Source organism: Peromyscus maniculatus, chromosome 2, assembly GCF_049852395.1.
Source record: "Peromyscus maniculatus bairdii isolate BWxNUB_F1_BW_parent chromosome 2, HU_Pman_BW_mat_3.1, whole genome shotgun sequence".
NCBI classification, from domain to species: Eukaryota; Metazoa; Chordata; class Mammalia; order Rodentia; family Cricetidae; genus Peromyscus; species Peromyscus maniculatus.
Genome location: NC_134853.1, coordinates 160,996,021 through 161,016,981, shown reverse-complemented (window position 1 = coordinate 161,016,981; position 20,961 = coordinate 160,996,021). Strand labels below are relative to the sequence as shown.

The 20,961-nt window shown below is 52.5% G+C and overlaps 1 protein-coding gene across 3 annotated transcripts in view; it reads left to right on the top strand.

Moving 5' to 3' along the window:
• The window catches only part of Kazn (kazrin, periplakin interacting protein), a 1,014,985-nt gene that overhangs the window by 939,809 nt on the left and 54,215 nt on the right, over nucleotides 1-20,961 (top strand). For all 3 annotated transcript variants that reach the window (XM_076565617.1, XM_076565620.1, XM_076565619.1), the window contains one exon: nucleotides 17,441-17,577. In XM_076565617.1, the coding sequence (XP_076421732.1) occupies nucleotides 17,441-17,577 (137 nt within the window). The remainder of the gene's footprint in view (nucleotides 1-17,440; nucleotides 17,578-20,961) is intronic.

Genomic DNA, 20,961 nt, shown 5'->3' with positions numbered 1-20,961 from the left:
TCCTATCTGTCTCTCTCGCTCTGCTTTCATGGTGGTTGTTCACTTGCTGAGCTCAGAACACTTTATCACCCACCCAGGGTACTTTACCCAGGGCACTTTTTTTTTGAAACAGGTGTTCACATAAACCCAGGCTGGCCTCCAATTACTATGTAACTGAAGATGAACTTGAACTTCTGATCCACATCCAGTTTATGCATTCCTGGGGATTGAACCAAGGACTGTGTGCATGCCAGGCAAGCACTCTACCAACTGAGCCCCGCCCCCAGCCCTATGGCAGTTGCTAAAAAAAATTGCTTCTAAGCTTAGTTTGCACAGGAAGCTTTTCCTACCGCTACCAACACTGGGATCGTCTCCCAATACAGAAGGCTGGGAGGCTGGTGAGCAGAGGCTGGCAGCAGGTGAAAGGACCATGCCCTCACCCAGCCTGGGTGGCCCAGGCAAGCCAGCTGAGCTCCGTCCTTCCGAGCTCCAGACCAAAGCTCTGCCAACTTCACTTTTTAATACAATAACCGTTTTGCCCAGAAGAGTTAATGAGAGTCCAGGAAGCTTGTCTTGTTTTGGGCTTGTTTCAGCTCACTGCTTCCCTGGAGGCCGGGCTCCAAGCCCTTGCTCTAAGCCCAGCACACCAACCAGCCTCGCCACCCAGACGCACCCTCTCTGAGTCTGGGCCCCCATGCTGATGCCAGGGCCAGGGTTGCCGGGATCACAGAGAAGGACGTTTGGCAGGGCAAACAGTTCTAGGGTCACTGCAGGTTCTCAGGGTCATGAAGGCCTCAGTTAGGCCTGAAAGTGGGAGAGCGTGACTGTCAATCAACTATGTGTGACCAAAGGTCGGTCATTCAGCCCCACAGAGCCTCTCTGCCCCGTGAGATGGTAGCCCAGGTAAGGGTGCCGTGAGAATGAATCATTTGGGAGAAGGAGCGATGATGCTCCATATGTTTGCAGAGCATATCACCAGGGTCATTTCATGTCACCAAGGTGATTACATGTGAGCCTTCAAACCCAGATCAGTCAGGATCAAAGGTCAGAAGGGGTCAAGGATTTGCAGACCCTCTAATGCTGGGATCCGGCCCTAACCCTAAGGCTCTTTATAGCTTCCAAGTTCAAGTTACTGCTTTTCGTCCTGTTAACCCCGGTCCTCAATGGTTCCCGTGAGACAGTAGTCACAGAGCAGTAGCTGGGAACATCATTGCCTCTACCCCACCCCCCTCGCTACCCCGCCCCCAGCTCATCACAGATTCCCAAAGCCCCTCCTTCACACTCCTTCTTTAAGTCACTCAAGGTTGTTTGTTTGGGCTGTTACTAGCCCAACTTCTGTGATTTCCCCTCCAGAGCGTCAAGCCGGAAATTCTTCACTCTCGTTTCCCTGAGCGGGAATGCTTTTTATCCTGCACGCTGACTCAGCACTTTCTCGGTCCGGGCCTGCAAAGCCGAAAGCAGCCCAGCATCCCCTTCTCCCAACCTCATTCAGCCCCACCCGAGCCATGCATGGTCTTTAGACCCAGGCTGAGACACCACGCCGCTCCTGAGACGTGTCTGGACACATTTCATACCAGTCATTTCTCCCCGCTCGGACCCCCTTTGAAATAAAAAAAGGCAGTGCTGGGTCCTCATTCTAACAAAGAGTCCTGGCGTGTGGCCACCTCGGCTCCTGAAGCCTTAGGAAGGAAAGGAAGCCTTGTCAGGCAGGGGCCCCTGGCCCAGGGATCACTGTGTCTCCTCCCACACACTACCCTGAGCCAGGACCTGTCATAAAACACAGTGACTTAGTGCAGGTACATCAGGAGCTGGTGCTGGGGTCCCAGGCTGTCACCCGAGGGGTAGAGGGCAAAGGTAAAAGTTAGCCAGATGGGGCAGCTTTGCACACCACTAGAACCGGGCCAGCCCTGCTAGCCTTGTGGTAGAGCTTTTATTAAGGAAAAACCTCACTCATTCACAGAGGCCCCGGGCAATGATGTCATGAATCTGGCACCTGCCACTGGCCCCACCTCTGTTCCTGATTCTGTCCCACCCCCGCCTGCTCCACCCTCTTCATGTTATCTGGAAGCAAGTCCCAGCCACAGGGTGACATGTCAGGTCTTTTTACATTGGAAGCTCTAGAAGGCAGACACTTTGAGAGCCAGAGTCCGCCGACACCCACGTGACAAAAATGCTCTGCACACATAAACTTTTAATTAATCCTTTGTTTTTGTTTTGCTGGAATCAAGATCCACGTTCTGTGCTCATAGTGTATTGAGTTGCAGTGTCCTGTGTGTGTGGCCATGTTTGTGTGTGCTCACAGTTGTGTAAGGTCAAAGGTCAATAGTGAGTATCTTCTTCAACCGCTTTCCACCACAGTGTTTGAGATGGGGGTCCCTCGCTGATCCTAGATCTCACTATTTCAGCTAGACTGGCCGGCCAGCATGGCCTCTGATGGTCGAAACTGAGGGAGGAGGCCTCTCCTTTACCCTGAGACTCCTTGGGCCATCTGAGTCCCTGCGCGGGGTTTCCACACTTCACACTGACCACCTTCCTCCTCCCGTTCCTCACTCTCCGTTTTCCCCTCCTCCTTGTATCACAGGCTCTCAGTAAACTAGGCTGGCCTCAAAACTTATTGTGTAGCTGAGGATGACTTTGAACTTCTGATCCTCCAGCCTCTGCTCCCCCAAATGCTGGCACTACAGGCATGTGCCATTACAACCCAGTTTAGGTGGTACTGGGACTTGAACCCATGGCTTAATGCATGTTAGGCAAGTATTCTGCTTGCTGAGCTACATCCAGCCCCTCTAAGCTTTTTGCTAAACATCCCCAGCATCTCTCGGACCTGAGTGCAAAGCCCAGCATGGGAATCAAGGAAGCAGACAGAGTGCAGGACCGCACACCACCGTAAGAGTGGTTCCTTCCCTCCATCCAGCCCAGGGCACCAGGCGGAGTCCCAGCATGCCACCCCTGGAGCATGCACTGACTGCCCCAGGACCTCCCATGCTCTCATGGAGACCAAGCTCTAGTTACGTGGAATCTATTGTGGCCCCTGAACACAACCCCCTCCCCATCTCCTCAAGTATCTTTGACCACAGAAGTACCACCCTGCCCTGGAAATGATGCCAATCCGGTTTCCCCCAAAGGCGGCTTAGACCCTTCTGACCCCCGCCTCTCTGCCACCTGCATCCCCCACCCGTGGGACCATTTTGACTCTTGCAGGAGTTATACAGATAAACCACTCCACGCCAGGTCTGCAAGGTCAGGCAGTAAGTCCGAGTGCGAAATCTACATGACATCAGTCAGGTGGGGGAAAACAGTACAAAAATAAATGGATGAAGGGAAGAACAGTGGTGTGCAGAGTGTCTGGAAGCTTTACAGTTTCAAGGGGGCGAGAAGAGCCGTCAAGGTGACAGCTAGTGATGGGGGCGGGCATGGGACAAGCGCCATGGAAAGTGTGGGGTGAGGGATGTATTTCAGACACAGCGGGCAGTAAGTGGAAAAGTCCTGTGGCCCCTCAGAGAAATGGTTTTTCTGCCATTCGGAAGGGCTTTCTGGCCGTTTGTTTATTTGCTCACCCCAGCCCCTCCCTGAACAACGGAGGAAACAGGGAAGATGTGCAGGGGCCACCAGCCAAGGACCTGCAGCAACTCGAGCCCCTTTCAAGAGAAGGTTCTGTCGAGGGGACCCACCAACTCGGGCTCAGATGCCAAGTACTTACTGATTTGCTCTTGGGCCCAGGAGAAGGGCCACTGTTGTGCCCCATGGGCCTTTGGATAGCGAGTCCTGGTGTCTGCAGGGCCAGCCACACAGGGGCTTTGTTGGAGAGACTTGGTCTAAGCACTGTTGGCTCTCAGCCTCAGCTCCTGCATCTCATCCCCCATCCTCCTGTACCTCACTCTCCATCCCTCATCCTTCAGGAAGCTGGTCCTTGAGTCCCACTGGCCCACCTGACAGGCTGGGAGGACTCTACCCATCATGCTACCCCGTGGCCACAGCCGGCACAGTCCCTGGTCCCTGCTGCTGCTCTACGTAACAGTCACCTTCCTCAATGTCAGTCCCCCCAGGCCACATCCCCAGCTTAACTGGCCAAGCTCTGCCATTAACTTCTCCCGGTGTGGCATTTCCAGTGCCAGCCCTGTGCCACCAGCATGGCAGGCTGTCACCAGCTCCTGGGCAGCACTGGCCTTTGTCCCTTCCCAAAAGCTAGTTCCTGGAAAATCTTGACACATGCCCCCAACTTAGGGCAAAGGGAGGCTAAAGGAACGAAATGGCCAGTCATTTGTGGGGGCCTACAAGGAAGCCGAGAGCAGGGAAACCCTGCCACCCTTGGGAGAGAGCTGCCTTTTGGGGATACCAGCTTTGCCTTCCAGAAGGTGCCCCCTCTGCTACCTCAGGACCTTTGCACATGCTCTTTCCCTGCCGGAATGTTCTTTCCCTGCTGTGGTCAATCTTTGCTACCCTGCACCTAGGGAATCTCTTGTTTATTTGCCTCTCCCTGCACACCTCAGTGTGCATTTAAAGCTTACGCATTGTGCTTAGATAATCATTAAAAGGGTGTCCTGTGCATGTGTGACTCCCTTGTGATGGATTTCCAGCCGAGCGGAGCTGCCTCCTAGTCGCCCACGCTGTCACATTAATAACAAGGCTTTCTAGCGATAACACTGGGTCCTGCAGGTCCACGAGATGACTTATTTAAATGTTAGTGCTGCATGATTAGATTAGAGTTTTAGAGGTTCTAGGGGATACCCCACTGTCACCCCCATATACTGTCTTGCCCAAGCCTGTCTCTAGTGCTTATGAGAGCCGAGGCTGGCTGGTCTCAGGAGTAAACTCTCCATCCATAGACGTAGGTGAATTTTCATAGCCAATGGCTCATTTGGTCTTATCCATCTTCCCTGACCCTTAGGGTCTTCAGGGTCCCCTTCAGTGACCTCTCTGCCCAGCCTGTTCTTTCCTGGGCCACCTTTTGAGCTCTTTGTTTTTCGGACAAATCAAAGACCCACAGGCCTGTGGGTGTGTTCACCTGTAATTTTACAGTAGGAGGTTTTATCAGTCCTAAATATATATTTAGTGACAGGCTTGCCTAATCTTTCAATCTAATTATACTCATTAACATTTAAATGTATAATCACTATTATATCTGGCCATGGCAGTCTAAATATTTTATAGAGATCTTAAGTACAGTAGACTTCCAGTATTGCCCTGAAACTCCAATCCCCCCCCCCAATTTAAAAGATGGTGCCAGGTGTTTCCAGCTCCCCCACCCCCACCTTGGTTGGTGATGCCTGGTTCCTAGGGTAACAGCAGAGAAGCAGGGGTTGGGGGTGAGGGGCCTATGTCAGCCTGTCCTATGGCTTCATGGCATAGTGTTACCTGTCACAGTCAAGGGCATTGAATGGAAGATTCTGAAGACAAAGACGAAACCACAGAGATGCTGTTGTATAGAGTTGATTTAAAAAAAAAATAAGAAAGGCTGGGGATTTAGCTCTGGGTTCGGTCCTCAGCTCTGAAAAAGAAAAGGAGGAGGAGGAGGAGGAGGAGGAGGAGGAGGAGGAGGAGGAGGAGGAGGAGGAGAACAACAACAAAAAAAAAACAAAAAAAAAACACCTGGGCTGGTGGGATGGCTCAGCCGGTAAAGGTGCTTGCCTGACAACCTAAACTCAGTCCCCCAGTCCCCAGGATGCACACGGTGGAAACAGAGAGCCAGCTCTTACAATTGTCCTCTGACCATACACTTTCTATGGCATGTGCAAACTCACAAAATAAATAAATGATAAAACATTTCTTTTTAAAGTCCTTTTCTAGCCGGGCGGTGGTGGCGCACGCCTTTAATCCCAGCACTCGGGAGGCAGAGCCAGGTGGATCTTTGTGAGTTCGAGGCCAGCCTGGTCTACAGAGCGAGATCCAGGAAAGGCGCAAAGCTACACAGAGAAACCCTGTCTCAAAAAACCAAAAAAAACCAATAAAGTCCTTTTCTTCCCTAGTCAAATTGAGAAGTGGCCGGGAGGGGAGCCTCCCAGGAGTTGATAACGATAGCAGAATGTTTTGTGGAAAGAAGCTCTGAGCCTTAATGCAAGCCTGTCATTGCTGGAGCCTCTGGGAGCTGTATGTACATGCCTGTGTGGCTGCAGGGCAGGGGTCAGGGCTTCCTCGGGACACTGTCTCCCTGCTTTTTGAGACAGGTCACTCATTGTCCTGGAATGCAGAGAGAGGTTTCACTGGCCTTTGAGCCTTGGGGATCCTCCCGTCTGTCTCCCCTCTGCTGGTATTACAGGCTCACCCCATCACTTCTGGCTTTTTAAATGTGGATTCCGGGGGATCAAAATCAAGTCCTTCTGTTTGCACAGGAGTCGTTTGCTGACTGAACCATCTCCCGGCTCCCCCAGCACACAGAGATGGAGGCTGATCACACTGTTCCTAGGTGGGAATGGTGTGTGTGTGTGTGTGTGTGTGTGTGTGTGTGTGTGTGTGTGTGTGTGTGTCCATCCCTGTTACAGATACTAAAGGACTGTAACATGGTAACTTACTCTGGGTCCCAGTAACCCATGGCAGAGCTGGGGTTCGAACCCAGGCCATCTGTCCTGGGGTCTGCTCTTTAATACTTGTGTTCCAAAACCATGCTCTTCCCTTCTGTGCTTGCTTGCAGCTTGGCTGTTACTGCATGGAACTTTGTAGAGCCTTGCTGAGTCTCCCGTGAGGAACAGCAGTAATGAAGGCAGTCCCCAAATCACTGGGTGCCCCCCCTCCAGGGCCTCTTCTGAGGGGCAAAGCCCAGAGAGTGTTAGACTGAGTTCCTGAGGCCACGCAGCGTGTTGTTTTGCATCCTGATGCCCTGGTCATCCCTCTCAGGACTGAGTCCAAGCCATTGTCTTGTTTGCTAATGGCCTCACACACAAATGTCACCCTTTAAGGATGCTGCTGACTGCGGGGGCGGGGCTGGGGAGGGAAGCTGGTGGCCAATGTTGTTTCCAGAAATTCCCTCTTCAAGTCTAAGGAATGTTGGTGCTCCCCCCCCCCCCTTCAACCTACCGGCTTGCTATTTTTAGGAGGACTTTCCTGGACTCCCCTCCAAAGCCTGGAAAACAAACACCTCCCTGAATGCCCCACCCCCCACTTCCCCCCTGCTGATGACCTCTGGGGAAGGGGAGGAAGCGCCACCCGCCAGGGCTTCCTGGTGTGAGGAGGGTGAGCAGCTTGCCTGTCCCTAACCTTTTCCTTGGCTGGCCTGGCCTTCCCGGTTCAAGTTCTCACTTAGGAGTCTGCCCCTGCTCTCATCTGAAGCTCCAAGACTGCTCCCATCATGAGCTCTGGCACCTCTAATTAAACCTCTCCTTCCCAGGGCCACCTAGTCAGCTCCCGACAGCTACATCCTTACCCCTGGGGTGGTTAGACCCAGCCAGGCAGAGCCACTCACCACCGGCACCTGCAGCCATGAGCTCCATGCGCTCCAAAGTCCCCCCGTTCCGCACAGGGAGCATAGGGACTTCTCCAGGGTCACACAGCTGGTGTCTGCAGAACCAGACCCCTCAAGTTCAAGGAAGTCTTTTTTTTTCCTTCAAATAAGAATTTATTTATTATGTATACAGCGTTCTCCCTGTGTGTCTTCCTGCTCGCCAGAAGAGGGCACCAGATCTTATAATGGATGGCCGTGAGCCATGATGTGGGTGCTGGGAGTTGAACTCAGGTCCCCTGGAAGAGCAGCCACTGCTCTTAACCACTGAGCCATCTCTCCAGCCCTCAAGGAAGTCTTGAACTTACCCTGTGTTGTAAAGGGACATTTAAGACCTTAAAAATAGTAAGAATTGGGAATTTGGAATTCCCATGGAAAGTCGGGGTGTGTGGTGTTACCCCGTGCAATTAGGGTAAGGCTGCTTTCTGTGGAATCTAGGAACAGGATTCTAGGTCCCCCACCCTCTCCTGATGATAGATAGGTCTTGGCAGGGGCCTGAGGATGATCTTCTATCCCAACCAGGATATGGTGGCCTTGAGTTCCTGAGCTGAGGACCAAAGAGAAGCAGCCTGAGATGTGTGGAAATCATAGCACAGAGCCTTCTACTCTTTCCCAAGTCATTGTCTTCCTGTCGCTGTCTGTCCCATGTCCCCATCACCTGCTCACCACTGTGAGTGGAATGTGGGAGGGACTAGTCTGTTGGTCGCATGTGTCATAGGAGTCTCTCAAATGCTCCAATGAAGGTGGGTAGCCCTTGGGAACATGTTGCATCAAAAGGAAGAAGAAAAATGGAATTTGCTAGAAGAGAGAGTGGTGAGGGGTGGGTGGGGATGGCCATCTGGGAGGCCAGACACAGGACCTTGCATTGATGTGATGCTGGGAAAATCCTGGACAGGGCACCTGCCAAGTTTAGGGACTCAGATGCCCAAGGGAGTCTTGGGCAATGGGGGTGGTTTCAATTTCCACCAGTAGATGGGGATGGGTGGAGCTGAGAAGACTAGTTCTCCTCATGCCTAGACCCTGCAGTGTTCATCTAAATTCCTGCTTTCCCATCACCCAGAGCCTAATAAGGCAGAGAAGCCTGGAATCCAGGGACATCCCTGATTCTGGGGTTCTCCCTGTTTGGAATATCCAGCTTGGAGGGTGGCCCATTCCATAAAGCCCACCATTGGTGGCTTCTCCACCACCCCACCCCACCCCACCCCACCCCCAGATGCCCAGGACCACGCCTACCGGTTATTTAAGACCTGGCCCGTAGATCTGCCACGTGTGCTCTCCTGTTCTGTCTCCTGCCTTCCTGAGAGCCACCCAGGAGTGCTCTGCTTTGCACTGCCCTGTTTATTAAACCTGGATTTATTAATTCGGTTTGATTTGGCTTATTGCTTTAGTGGTGGAAGAACCCAACACCAGGGATCCAGTACTTATCTCTCCCCAGATGTTCTAGGTGTGCATCCTACATATCACCCAGAGAAAGTCAAATCTATAGATGAGAAGAGGGAGGCTTAATGACATGTAGAAGATTTTTAAATAGTGCTTCTAACCCAGCCATGTTGGCCTAAGCATCTGGAGACCTGGGATGGCTCATTGTGTGACATCCAACATTCTCTTTCCCTCTCTGGGCCTCAGATCTCCCAACAGTAACAGGAAGTCCAACTGGAAGGATTCAGTAACTCCCGTGCTGGTGGGTATTTTATTCAAAGGCTTACATCCCACAGCACTCCACCTCCACCCTCTGCCTGACCACCCTCACTTACCGGAGTCTGCTTGGCCGCGGATGGGAAAGCAAGCCTACCCCCTGCTGGCTGTGGCCAGTTACCTGCTGCAGCCTCCCACTTCACCTCGGGGATTCCAAGGAGACCAGAGGCTTCTGAGCTCAGGCTAGTGGAAGCCAGACCGTGGGAAGGGATTCCACATGAGCTGTTCACACACACACACACACACACACACACACACACACACACACACACACACACACACACATCCCTCCGGCAGCCACAGGGCAGTAATGGGGCACACCGTGGAATGTCAGATTGCATTTAAGGGAAACCTCAGAGAGCCCCTTGAGAGGCCAAATGGTGAGGGGGGCCACATCTCAGAATGAGAGCATCCGGACAGCACTTGGGAATCATGAATCATCCTCTGGTCTGTGGGAAGATGCAGAGGATTGTACTGTCCACAATGATGTGTGTGTTCGTAATGGTGAGTGAAGAGAGGCTGAAGGTCAAGGTGTCCTTGGTTTGAGTCCAGGACCTATTTCTCTTGCTCAATCTCTCTCTCTCTCTCTCTCTCTCTCTCTCTCTCTCTCTCTCTCTCTCTCTCTCTCTCTCTCTCTGTGTGTGTGTGTGTGTGTGTGTGTGTGTGTGTGTGTCTCCAACACTGGGGCCTCTGTTTCCTCCTCCACGAAACAGGCTCAGCTGGGGCTTAGCTCAGTGGTAGAGCACGCACATGAAGCCTGGGGTTCTGTCCCAAAACAAGTCAGCCAGCTTCAGCCCCACCCAGAGCCCCATGGCCAGAACAACAGATAGGGACAGTGTGTTGTCCCCAGTGTGCCGTGGGACTGGTTTGGGTGGGTGACCTCAGAGGCTCCGAGCAGAGGGGATAGGAGGTTAGGTGCTGGGAGTGGGTGGGCTTTGACGATTCATGCACGGCCAAGTCCCCAGTCTGTAATGTGTGATGCCATCACAAGGCAATTGAAAGGTGACAAGAACCCACATGGCCTTAGCATGGCACCCGGCACTTCCCCAGTGTCACAGCACAGGAATCAATAGATGTTTGCTTTGGGATATATATATATATATATATATATATATATACACACACACACACACTTTTATTTTGACTTGTGTGTTGAGTGCGTGCGTGTGCATGTACGTGTGGGTGCAGGTGCCCGTGGAGGCCAGAAGGCTGGTGCCCGTCCTTTGTCACAGTGTTTGTACTCTTAGCTGCTGAGCCGTCTCTCCAGCTCCAGAATCATTCTAGTGTCTATCTAGTAAAGCAAAGCTCAGGAGGCCGAGTGACTTGCCCCAGGGCTTCTGGAACTTCAAAGTTCCTCTGTACACACTCACCCTCCCACCCCAGAATCTTCACATTCCCTGGAGTCAGATCCTGCTCACACTGTGACCCTGCAAGGCCGAAAGGGCATACCATCCCCTGTCACCATGGCAGTGGTTCCAGTGGCCTGGTCGCTGGAATGAGACCTGCCTGGGTGAAGCCAGTTTCTGGGAATACAGAACACTGGCCAGCTGCCACATCAGGAGACTCACCTCGGAGAGAGGCAAGCCTCAGACAGACAGCTCACCTGGAGAGAAAGAGAAAGCAGCTAGCGAGGGAGGGAGGGAAGAAGGGAGGGAGAGCCCTGTCACCATTCCCAGGGTCGCTTTATTTATTTATTTATTTATTTATTTATTTATTTATTTAAGTACTTACTTACTATTTATTTATTCTTTGTGTTTTTCACATCATGCATCTCAATCCCATTCATCTCCCTGTCCCTTCATATCTACCCCACCCCCAAAAAAAAATTAAATAAAATTTAAGAGAAGAACAAAAAAGAAAAATTTCATCCTGGAAGCTGTAGTGTGGCACAGTGAATCACACAGTGCACCCTTTTGTCCATATATCTTTACTTGCAAGTGTTCGTTGCAGAGTCACTGGTCTGGTCCGAGGCCACTGGCTTCTACACTGTCAATGCTGGGCTCTCACCAGGACTCCTCTTGGATATTCTGTTGTTGCCCTGTGTGCTGGAGAGCCTGCAGCTTTGGATCTGCAGGACGTGCCCCTTCACGTCCTCCAGCAGATCATGGATGGGGTGATTTAAAGGCTTTCTTGGGCACCTGTGGTGGAGGATGCTGATGGGGATGCGTTGCCGAGGCAGTGCCCACCTCTGGTCTGGTCACTTTGCTGTGTGCTGTGTTGACAGTGCATCTGCTGTCTGCTGCCTTGATGGGTACCATGCCCACCTCCTTACCTTGAGCTGGTGTAGCATCCCAGGGGCTCCCCGGGCCTCCCTGCCGGTTTCCTCGAGCAGGGCAAGGAAAGATGACATGGGAAATGACAGAGCCAAGGGACCACAGTCTTAGCTCTGTCCATGTGTGCTTTAGAAAGCCATGTGTTGACTGGACAGACACTGGTCTCTGTGCTTACAGTTTCAGTGGCATCCGGTGGTTTGAGTGAGAAAGGACTCCCATAGGCTCACGTATTTGTTTAGGGAGGTTATGGAATCTTTAGGAGGTAGCACCTTGCTGGGGGAAGTACATCACTGGGGATGGGCCTTGAGAGTTCCACTTTCTGTTCTCTCTCTGTCTCTCTCTCTGTCTCTCTCTGTCTCTGTCTCTCTCTCTCTCTCTCTCTCTCTCTCTCTCTCTCTCTCTCTCTCTCTCTCTCTCTCTCTCTCCCCCCTTCCTGCTGCCATACTTTCTCTGCCTGTTTCCATGATGGACTCTGCCCCTCTGGAACCATAAGCTAAAGTGAACCCTTTCCTAAATCTATCTATCTTTCTTTCTTTCTTTCTTTCTTTCTTTCTTTCTTTCTTTCTTTCTTTCTTTCTTTCTTTCTTTCTTTCTTTCTCCCTTTCTCCCTTTCTCCCTTTCTCCCTTTCTCCCTTTCTCCCTTCCTTCCTTCCTTCCTTCCTTCCTTCCTTCCTTCCTTCCTTCCTTTCTTTCTTTCTTTCTTTCTTTCTTTCTTTCTTTCTTTCTTCCTTTCATGATTTTTGAGACAGGGTTTCTCTGTGTAACTGTCCTGGCTGTCTTGGAACTTGCTCTGTAGACAAGGCTGGCCTCGAACTCACAGAGATCCACCTGCCTCTGCCTCCCAAGTGCTGGGATTAAAGGTGTACGCCACCACCACCAGGCCTAAGTTGCTTTTGTCAGGGTATCCCACCACAGAAAGGAGTTCATGTCAGTAGGTTAGGTTGGCTTTAACGTGAACTTCATTCCCAAAGGTTAAGCTTTCTTAGACTCTCGGTCCAGGATGCAGCCCGGGGTTGGGTGGGGCCCAGATGCTGCAGGAGCATTTGTGAGGCGGGACCAGAAGTGGTACCTCAGAGCAGGTGCCCACATCCTGTGAGTTGGGAATGCCTTGGGCTGCACATCATGGGGAGCCCCTCAGACACTGGGCCATGCTGTCCTCTCTCAAGGCATCCTGACCTGGTGGGTCTGCAAGCAGCTGAGAAGAAAGGCTGGTTCTTGCTGGATGAAGCTTTTTTTTGTTTTGTGTTGTTGTTTTCCAAGACAGGGTTTCTCTGTGTGCAGCTCTGGCTGGAACTCATTCTGTAGACCAGGCTGCCCTTGAGCTCACAGAGATCCTGCCTGCCTCTGCCTCTCGAGTGCTGGGATTAAATACTTGTGCCACCACAGTAGGCTTGGATAAAGCTTATGATGGGGCAAATCAGAATCCTAGAGGTTCAGTTTCTAACCAAAGGACAAAGGTGGCAAGGGTTGAGGGTACCAACCAAGGCCTCAAGGACACTGCCCCTGCTCCACGGTGCCCCAGCTCTGCCCTACCTGACTGCATGGCCAGAATGGCCTCTCTGAGATGGGATAAGAGGACTCATCCACCCACCTCCGTAAAAATGCATCTGCAGTGCCAGCCGGTGGCAGGTGGGGATGCCCTGTGGTGCTGGCCCCGGCCTGTCTGTAGGCTGCTTGCCGACTAGGTGACTTTGTCACATCTTGGAGTCTTTGTTTGTGTGTCGTTTTGTTTATTTATTTGTAGCGTGTGTGCAAGGAGTCAGAAGAGAGCTTTCAGGAGTCAGTTCTCTCCCACCGTGTGTGGCCAGGGTTCCAACTCAGGTCGTCAGACTTGGTGGCGAGCACCTATATTTGCTAAACTGTCTTGCCTTCCTGGATGTTGGAGCATCTTAAAGCCAGGTTCCCGGCAACAGGCTACACCGTGTTGGAGGCAGGGCACAGAGCTGGCCCAGCCGTGTCCTCAGCTCCACCCTGCCAGCTTTCAGCTCAGTAGGTCTGGGAGCCTAGTCCTGGTGACCTCAGCCGCTCTGCAGCCAAGCTGGCTGTGGAGAGGACAGAGCCAGCAGGATGCACCAGGAGGCTCAAAGCTGGAATTGTGAATGCCGACCAGCCCTGGAGTCCCCACTGCGTGGGGTTCCCCGTGGCTCTCTGTGTGCAGTGGCCTGGCCCCAGAGGCCCCACCTTCCACCTGTTCTACCCAGGGGAAGAGGGCAAAGAGCAGGAGGGCTGGAAGGTATTAGCTTACGTTGGTTGCCAGCCCCAGGAGCTAGGGTTCTTGGTTCCTGGGCCTGACCCCTGTCCCTAATTCCTTCATGCACACAGGCTGAGCCTGCAGAATTGTGTGTGCAGAAGAAGATGATAGGGTGGGTAGACCCTGCCTGCCACATACCACGGTCCTCTGCCAACCGTGCCATAGGAGACCACTCATATCTGGGGAGGCTCACTAGGGGGCAGGATGACATAAGGTGAACTGTATGGGCTTTGGAGTTACACATGGCTATTCGCCTTTGGACAAAAGACTTAATCACCCTGGGCCTTCTCACGTTGGAAGCTTCCAGAACCCAGGATTTACTTCACCCTGCCTCTGCCACCTCCATGGTGACCCTCAGAAACCTTTCTCTGCTGTCCTATGCAGGGGATAGCATGGAACTGTAGGGGCACTGGGGAGACCCTTCAGTTCCAGCCGACCTTGTCAGGTTGCTCCATCCACCCTGGTGCTAGTGTTGGGGGCACAGAATCTGCGGGAGCGGGGAGGGGTGGGGGACGGCGACACTGCTTTGCCTTTTCCTCGGAGCACGTGACACTTGTTTGGTTTGATTTCGTCGAACAGTTTTGAGATTGAATTCATATGTCCCAATTCACCCGCTTGAACTTCATGGAGCTGTGATTTTTAACACAGTCCGAGTTGGAACCCCAGACAGCTGAGCTCTAGAATCGCCTCACCTCAGAAAAAGCCTCCGCCCTTTGTAATCACCCCACCTCTGTCTTCTCCATCAGCTTCTCTGCTCTGTCTCCGTGGGTTTCCTCTTGGGGACATTTTGTGTAAGTGGACTCAAATTTTGTAGCTGTCAATGACTGGCTGCCAACGGCTGTTTTGGCCTAGCGTTTCATTGTTAAATCATGCTTTGCTATGTTGATGGGTCCCATTTTGTCATTCGCCATCCCTGGCTGAACATTTGGATTTTGCTTATTATGACTAACACTTGCTTATATACAATTCTTAAATATTTATTTTTAATCATGTATATGTGTGGGTGGGTATGTTCACATGAGTGAAGGTTTCCATGATGGTCAGAAGAGGGCGCCAGATTCACTGGAGCTGGAGTTAGAGGCAGTTGTGAGGCGGCTGATGTAGGTGCTGAGAGCCAAACTCTGGTCCTCCACAAGAGCAGTGCATGCTCTTAACGTGTGTGTCATCTCTCCAGACCCTGTATATAGGATTTTTTTTTTTTTTAGTTTTTCAAGACAGGGTTTCTCTGTGTAGCTTTGCGCCTTTCCTGGAACTCACTCTGTAGCCCATGCTGGCCTCGAACTCAAAGAGATCCTCCTGCCTCTGCCTCTCGAGTGCTGGGATTAAAGGCATGCGCCACCACTGCCCAGCTGTATATAGGATTTTACATCTGGTTTTGGTCTCTCTCTCTCTCTCTCTCTCTCTCTCTCTCTCTCTCTCTCTCTCTCTCTCTCCCCCCCCCCCCCCTTTCCCTTCCCTTCCCTTCTCTTCTCTTTCATTTTGAGGTCAACTTTCTAGATCAGACTAGCCTCAAACTTGCTGTGTAGCCGAGGTTGACCTGAACTACCATTTCTCCTGACTCTACCTTCTTGAGTGCTGGGGTTACAGGCATGGATCACCATGTCCAGCCACCATGTCTGGTCCATGAAATGCAGGGGATACAGGACCTGGTTGTGCTAGGTGAGCATTTTGCCAGCTGAGCTCTGTCGCCAGACTGGTGGTTTTCTTTATCTTTGGTATATTTCTGGTAGTGAAAGCGATGGCCATATGGTGAGTGTATGTTTGGTCTTTTGAGAAAGTGCCAGGCTGTTTTCCAAGGCATCTGCATCGTGTGTGGCCCAGCATGTGTGAGGATGTACTAGGGATCCAGTTTCTCCCAGGTCTAGTCAACACTCATTATTGTCTGTTGAATTTTAGCCCATCCAGAGGGTAAAGTGGCCCTCCTTTTGGCTTTAATTTACATTTCATTCTGTACTTCCCAGTCATTTCTTGGGCGGCTATATAAAGATTCTTTACCTCTTTTTAAAAGTGGGATGTCTTCTCTTGTTTTCTTTTTTAGTATATAAATGAGTTGTGTTAGGCTTTGTAATGAACAACGTAAGAGAAACCATTTTAAGGGAAGGAAGCTTTCCTTTGATTTGTGGTGTTTGGGGTTTCAGTACATGCTTGGCAAGCTTCGTTGTTTTGGGGCCAGCATAAGATAGAAACTATGGCAGCATGGGCATGGCAGAGCCTACCTGTTCACCTCGAGACAGTAGAGAAGCAGGGGGTGGCAGGAAGTGGCCAGGGCCAATGGGGGCCTGATCTGAGCAACCCACCTCCTCCACATAGGCCCTGGCTTCCACAGCCCTGCCCACTCCCGACACTCTATTCAGACTGTGAATCCAGCCACTGATAAAGTCAGTGCCCTCAGGATCTAATGGCCTCTGAAAATGCCCTCACATACACACCCAGTGTGTGCTCAGTAATCTCCCAGACATTTCTCATTGCTATCATGTTGACAATCAAAATCGACCCTCACAGGTATCTTTAAGAAAAAATTAAAAACTTATGTGGCTGTGGCTGTGTGTGTGTGTGTGTGTGTGTGTGTGTGTGTGTGTGTGTGTGTGTGTAAATAAGTGCACATGAGTGCAGTACTCACAGAGGCCAGAAGAGGGCATCAGAAATCCTGCCACTGGAATTGGAGGTAGTTGTGAGCTGCCTGGTGGGTGCTGGGAAATGAACTTCAGTCCTCTCCAAGAGCAGCAAGTGCCCTTAACCACTGAGCCCTCTCTCCAGCCCCAGCAGTTGTCTTTTTATTGTTGAGTTGTGAGAATTTATTTTTTACATTTTTTATTGCATTTAATTTAGTGTGTGTGTCTGTGTTTGTGTGTGTATGTACACACATCACGTATACATTACAGGGCACATGTGGAGGTCAGAAGACAGTTTATGGGATTCAGCTCTGTCCTTCCACCATGTGGGTTCTGGTGATTAAACCCAGGTTGTTAGGCTTGACCATGGGTACATTTACCAGCTGAGCCATTTTGCTGGCTTGGGATATGGTGTGTGTGTGTGTGTGTGTGTGTGTGTGTCTGTCTGTCTGTCTGTCTGTCTGTCTGTCTGTGTACATGTTTTTCAAGATGAGATAAGGTTTCTCTTTGTAGCTTTGACGCCTTTCCTGGAACTCGCTCTGTAGACCAGTCTGGCCTCGAACTCACAGAGATCCACCTGCCTCTGCCTCCTGAGTTCTGGGATTAAAGGCGTGCGCGACCACGGCCCGGCTTGGGATTTATATTTTTATATTATAGATGTCTCTTATTGGATATGCAATTTGCAGGTATTTTCTCCCTTCTGTGGGCTGTCTTCTCCTGTTCTCCATGTCTCCCTGTGGGGCACAGAGTCTTTAATTTGACAGAGTCCAGGCCTGTGTGGCCCATGCTGTTTGGTGTCTTGTCTTGTGTGTCATTAAAACCCTTAGATATTAAAAATCAGGTGGGGCTGACAAGAGAGTCTCGGATGGGACTGAGCTGTTCTGTGGGCTCGGGGTGGGGGTGGGGGCTGACCCTGGGGCTCATTTCAACCATAGGGTTGCCACCTCCCCTCATAGGGGCCCCTGTCGCCGCCATGCAGCCTAGCAGGGCTTCCGTTGTAGATCGTCAAATCAGAGATGAGAAAGGGCCATTCACAGAGCAGGCCTGGGTCCCAATTCTGGGACACTGCAGTGGGGCGGGGGGGGGGGGGTCCAGGAGGGACACAGAGTGGGTGAACCCCATTTCCTCACCTGGCCAAAGGCACCCAGAGGAACAGCTAGGGCAGCAGGAGCTAACTGATGCTCTCTCCTGTCCACAGCCATGAAAGCCGACCGGAAGCGCTTAAAGGGAGAGAAGACGGACTTGGTAAGCCAAATGCAGCAGCTGTACGCCACTCTGGAGAGCCGAGAGGAGCAGCTGCGGGACTTCATCCGCAACTATGAGCAGCACCGTAAGGTCAGCGCCTCTTCCACCCCTGCCCCTCCGGCCCCTGCCCTCTCTGGCCCCTGCCCTCTCTGGCCCCTTCCCCTCCGGCCCCTGCCCTCTCTGGCCCCTGCTCTCTCCGGCCCCTGCCCTCTCCGGCCCCTGCCCTCTCCAGCCCCTGCCCCTCCGGCCCCTGCCCTCTCCGGCCCCTGCCCTCTCTGGCCCCTGCCCTCTCCGGCCCCTGCCCTCTCCAGCCCCTGCCCTCTCCGGCCCCTGACCTCTCTGGGCCCTGCCCTCCCCACTCAGACATACACAGTCCTCCTCTCTTCTCTTGACCAAGTATGGTCTCTGCCTTGAATCCCAGAGCACTCTTGGAGGCTCTGCTGTGTGCTTCCAATCTGGATACTCCAAGAAAACCAGCCCAGCTCCCAACTGGGCCCTCTGTCCCTAGGTGGACAGGCCTGGATATTGTGGACTTGGGAATCCAGCTGTTTCAGTTCCCTGCTCCTCTGGGCATACCCTTGAACCTCCCATTCACCCTAGAGCCTCAGTTTCCCCTTCTGTGGAAGGTGCAGGACTGTTGTGAGGACCGAGGTACTGAGCACTCAGCACCCAGCCCGATGAGCTATGCATCCTCCATAACACCATCACAGAAGTGTGAGGAGGTAACCAGGAGCAGTGGGAGACAGCAGGGCATCCGCCTGCAGAGAGGGAGCTCAGAAGGCTGCCTGAGGAGGCGGCACAGGAGCTGGGTTCTATATTACTTACTTTTTCTCATTGTGACGAAATGCCTGACCAGCGTTTTCATACCAGTTCCAGGGGAGAGGGGTTTGTTTTGGATCCTGGTTGGAAGATAGAATCCATGCTGGTGGGAGAGAGGTCATACAGCTGGTCATGTCGCATCTGCAGTCAGGAAGCAAAGAGAGATGGATGCTTCGCTCATGTTCTCCTTTTTATTCAGTTTGGAGCTCTAGCTCATAGGGTGGTGCTGCCCACGCTCAGGGTAGGAATTCCCACCTCAGTTAACCCCTTCTAGAAACCCCTTCACAGATCCACCTAGAGACCTATCTCTTGGGCGAGTCTAGATCCTGTCTAATTGACAGTCAAGATTCACCACCCTGGGCTCCATGGGATGAGGAGGAGCTCGTGGATTGTGCATGACTGGGGGATTTGGGTCCGCAAAGACTTGTATAGTGTGTGCAGTAGATGCCTCCAGGGTGTAAGTCAGGCCCCACTCAGGGGCCTTTGTGAGCCGCTGTGGTGAGGTGTTTTCGCCTACTGTCGTGCAGGTCAGAAAAACTGGGCCAGCAAGATGGCTCAGCGGGTAAAGGCACTTGCTGCCAAGCCTGATGACCCGAGTTCAATTCCTGGAACTCACCTGATGTGAGTTGTGACTTCTGACCTCCACATGTCATGTGGGCAGGCCTGCTATTGAGTTCATGGGCCTGAAAGTAGAAACGTTCGGTCATATATGTGTTCCCTGTGTGTCACTGTGTCCCCAATGCCTGGCAGGAACAGCTTGAGGAAAGGACTTATTTAGGCTCACAGTTTCAGACCATCGGGGGTTGGGGGGGCTGGGCTGTCAGGGAGTTAATGGCAGTGGGAGCGTGTAGTGGCGGGGGCGGGGCGGGGTGGTGGTGGGGGGACTGTCAGGGAGTTAGTGGCAGTGGGAGCGTGCGATGGAGGCGCTCACATCATGGCTGACCCGGAAACAGTAGAAAGGCTGGAGGAAAGCACACCAGAAGCCGAGTGCTGTAGCAGGAGCAGGGGCAGCAATGGAACCTTCCGAGGCTCACCTCCAGGGTCCTGCTGCTGCCTGCCTGTCCCCACTTCCTGAAGGTGTCACACTCCCCAGAGAGTGCCACCCGCTGGGGAAACCAGCCTGCAGAACAGGATCCTGTGACAGGCATCCCTGATTTACACCTAATAGTTCAGCCGGCAGCTTTGGGGACAGGACGGTGGAGTGGCCCTACAATGCAGTGGTGGCAGACAGCACCGTGGGTCCAGCCACGTCTGAGCTGCAGTTAGGGGCCAGTTGGCAGAGGCCGGATTGGAATTGACACCATCATCACGTGCCTGCCGGTGACTCTCGCTGTCACTTCCCTGGCATGCAAATCTCTTCCTCTCTGGTCAAATGGCTCTGAGCACCAGGTCCAGGTGCCACCTGCCTGCTCTGTGTCCAGCTGCTGCCCCCTGTGTACCTTCAGGATAGGAAAGCCAGAGGAGTGGCGTCTGAATGACCTTGAGTCACTGACAGCCCAGGCCCACTTTGCAGACAGCAAGATTAAGACGCTTGAAGGGTCTGGTGACTGATCGAGATCGATTATTCATTTTTGTGGTGTTCCGGATGAACTCAGAACCTCCCTTATGTGGGCTGGGCAGGCGCTCTACCACAGAACTGGCACCTCAGCCCCTCACTGGGGGATTCGAGGCAGGCTCTCTACCACATACTTAGAGATACTACGTAGAAGCTGAAGCCCTGGTTTTATCTGACAAACATGATTTGCATCTTATGTAGGAACCAACTGAACAGTATTAATAGAACTCTCTGGATCCCCAGTCACTGGGCTGCAGGCTCTCAACCTCTCAGGGCCCACTGGCTCTGGGACCCCCACAGACCCCAGCTGGAGCAGGTGGGCACAGCAGGGACTCGAAGCTGCTGACAAACACAGGGCTTGGCCTCACCAGAAAATTCTCAGAATTACGACATCCCAGAAAGCTGTGCCAGAGACACACCGCCCTGTCCCCTGAGTGCAGCTGGGGACTGTCCACAAAGCCAGCTGGAGGTGTCCTCATCGCAGGCCAGGCAGCCAGATCAGAGCTAGACACAGGGCAGTCCTCTGCGGCCACCACCTCACCACCCCCTTCTGTCCCCTGTAGCCTCCCACCACTGCCCACCTCAGGCCCCTGATCTGGCCTGCAAGGCCTTAATTGTCCTAGCCTTGTCCTGCCCTTGTGCGGTCCAGCCACCCATAGCCCCTAGGCCCCATCAAGTTTCAGATCGCCAGAGAAGGGATGCTATGGGTCTCTTTCCTGCCTCTGTGATCAGCAGTGGGCTGAGGGCGTTTCTCCTCTGAGCCTCAGTTTACCCCTCTGTGAAACAGGAATAATAATTGGAGTTTCTACCTCAATGGTGAGTGTGAGGTTCAAATGCAAGCATGCATGCAGAGCCTGCTGGCCTCTCCCTGGGAACAATGTTGTGGAGACATGGCTCCAGTTCTTCAAAACATCCACAGACCCTTTTCACCTAGCCCAGGGCCCTCCTCTGCTCACAACCAGCAGAACAAGCGAAAACTCAGAGGTGAAAAGGATGCCAAGGGTCCTATGGGTCTTTCTCCTAACTCTGGATCACCAGCCACCTCCCAGGTCAGCTCCACTCTGGATCATACAAACAGCTTTGTCTGGCTGTGTCTGCCT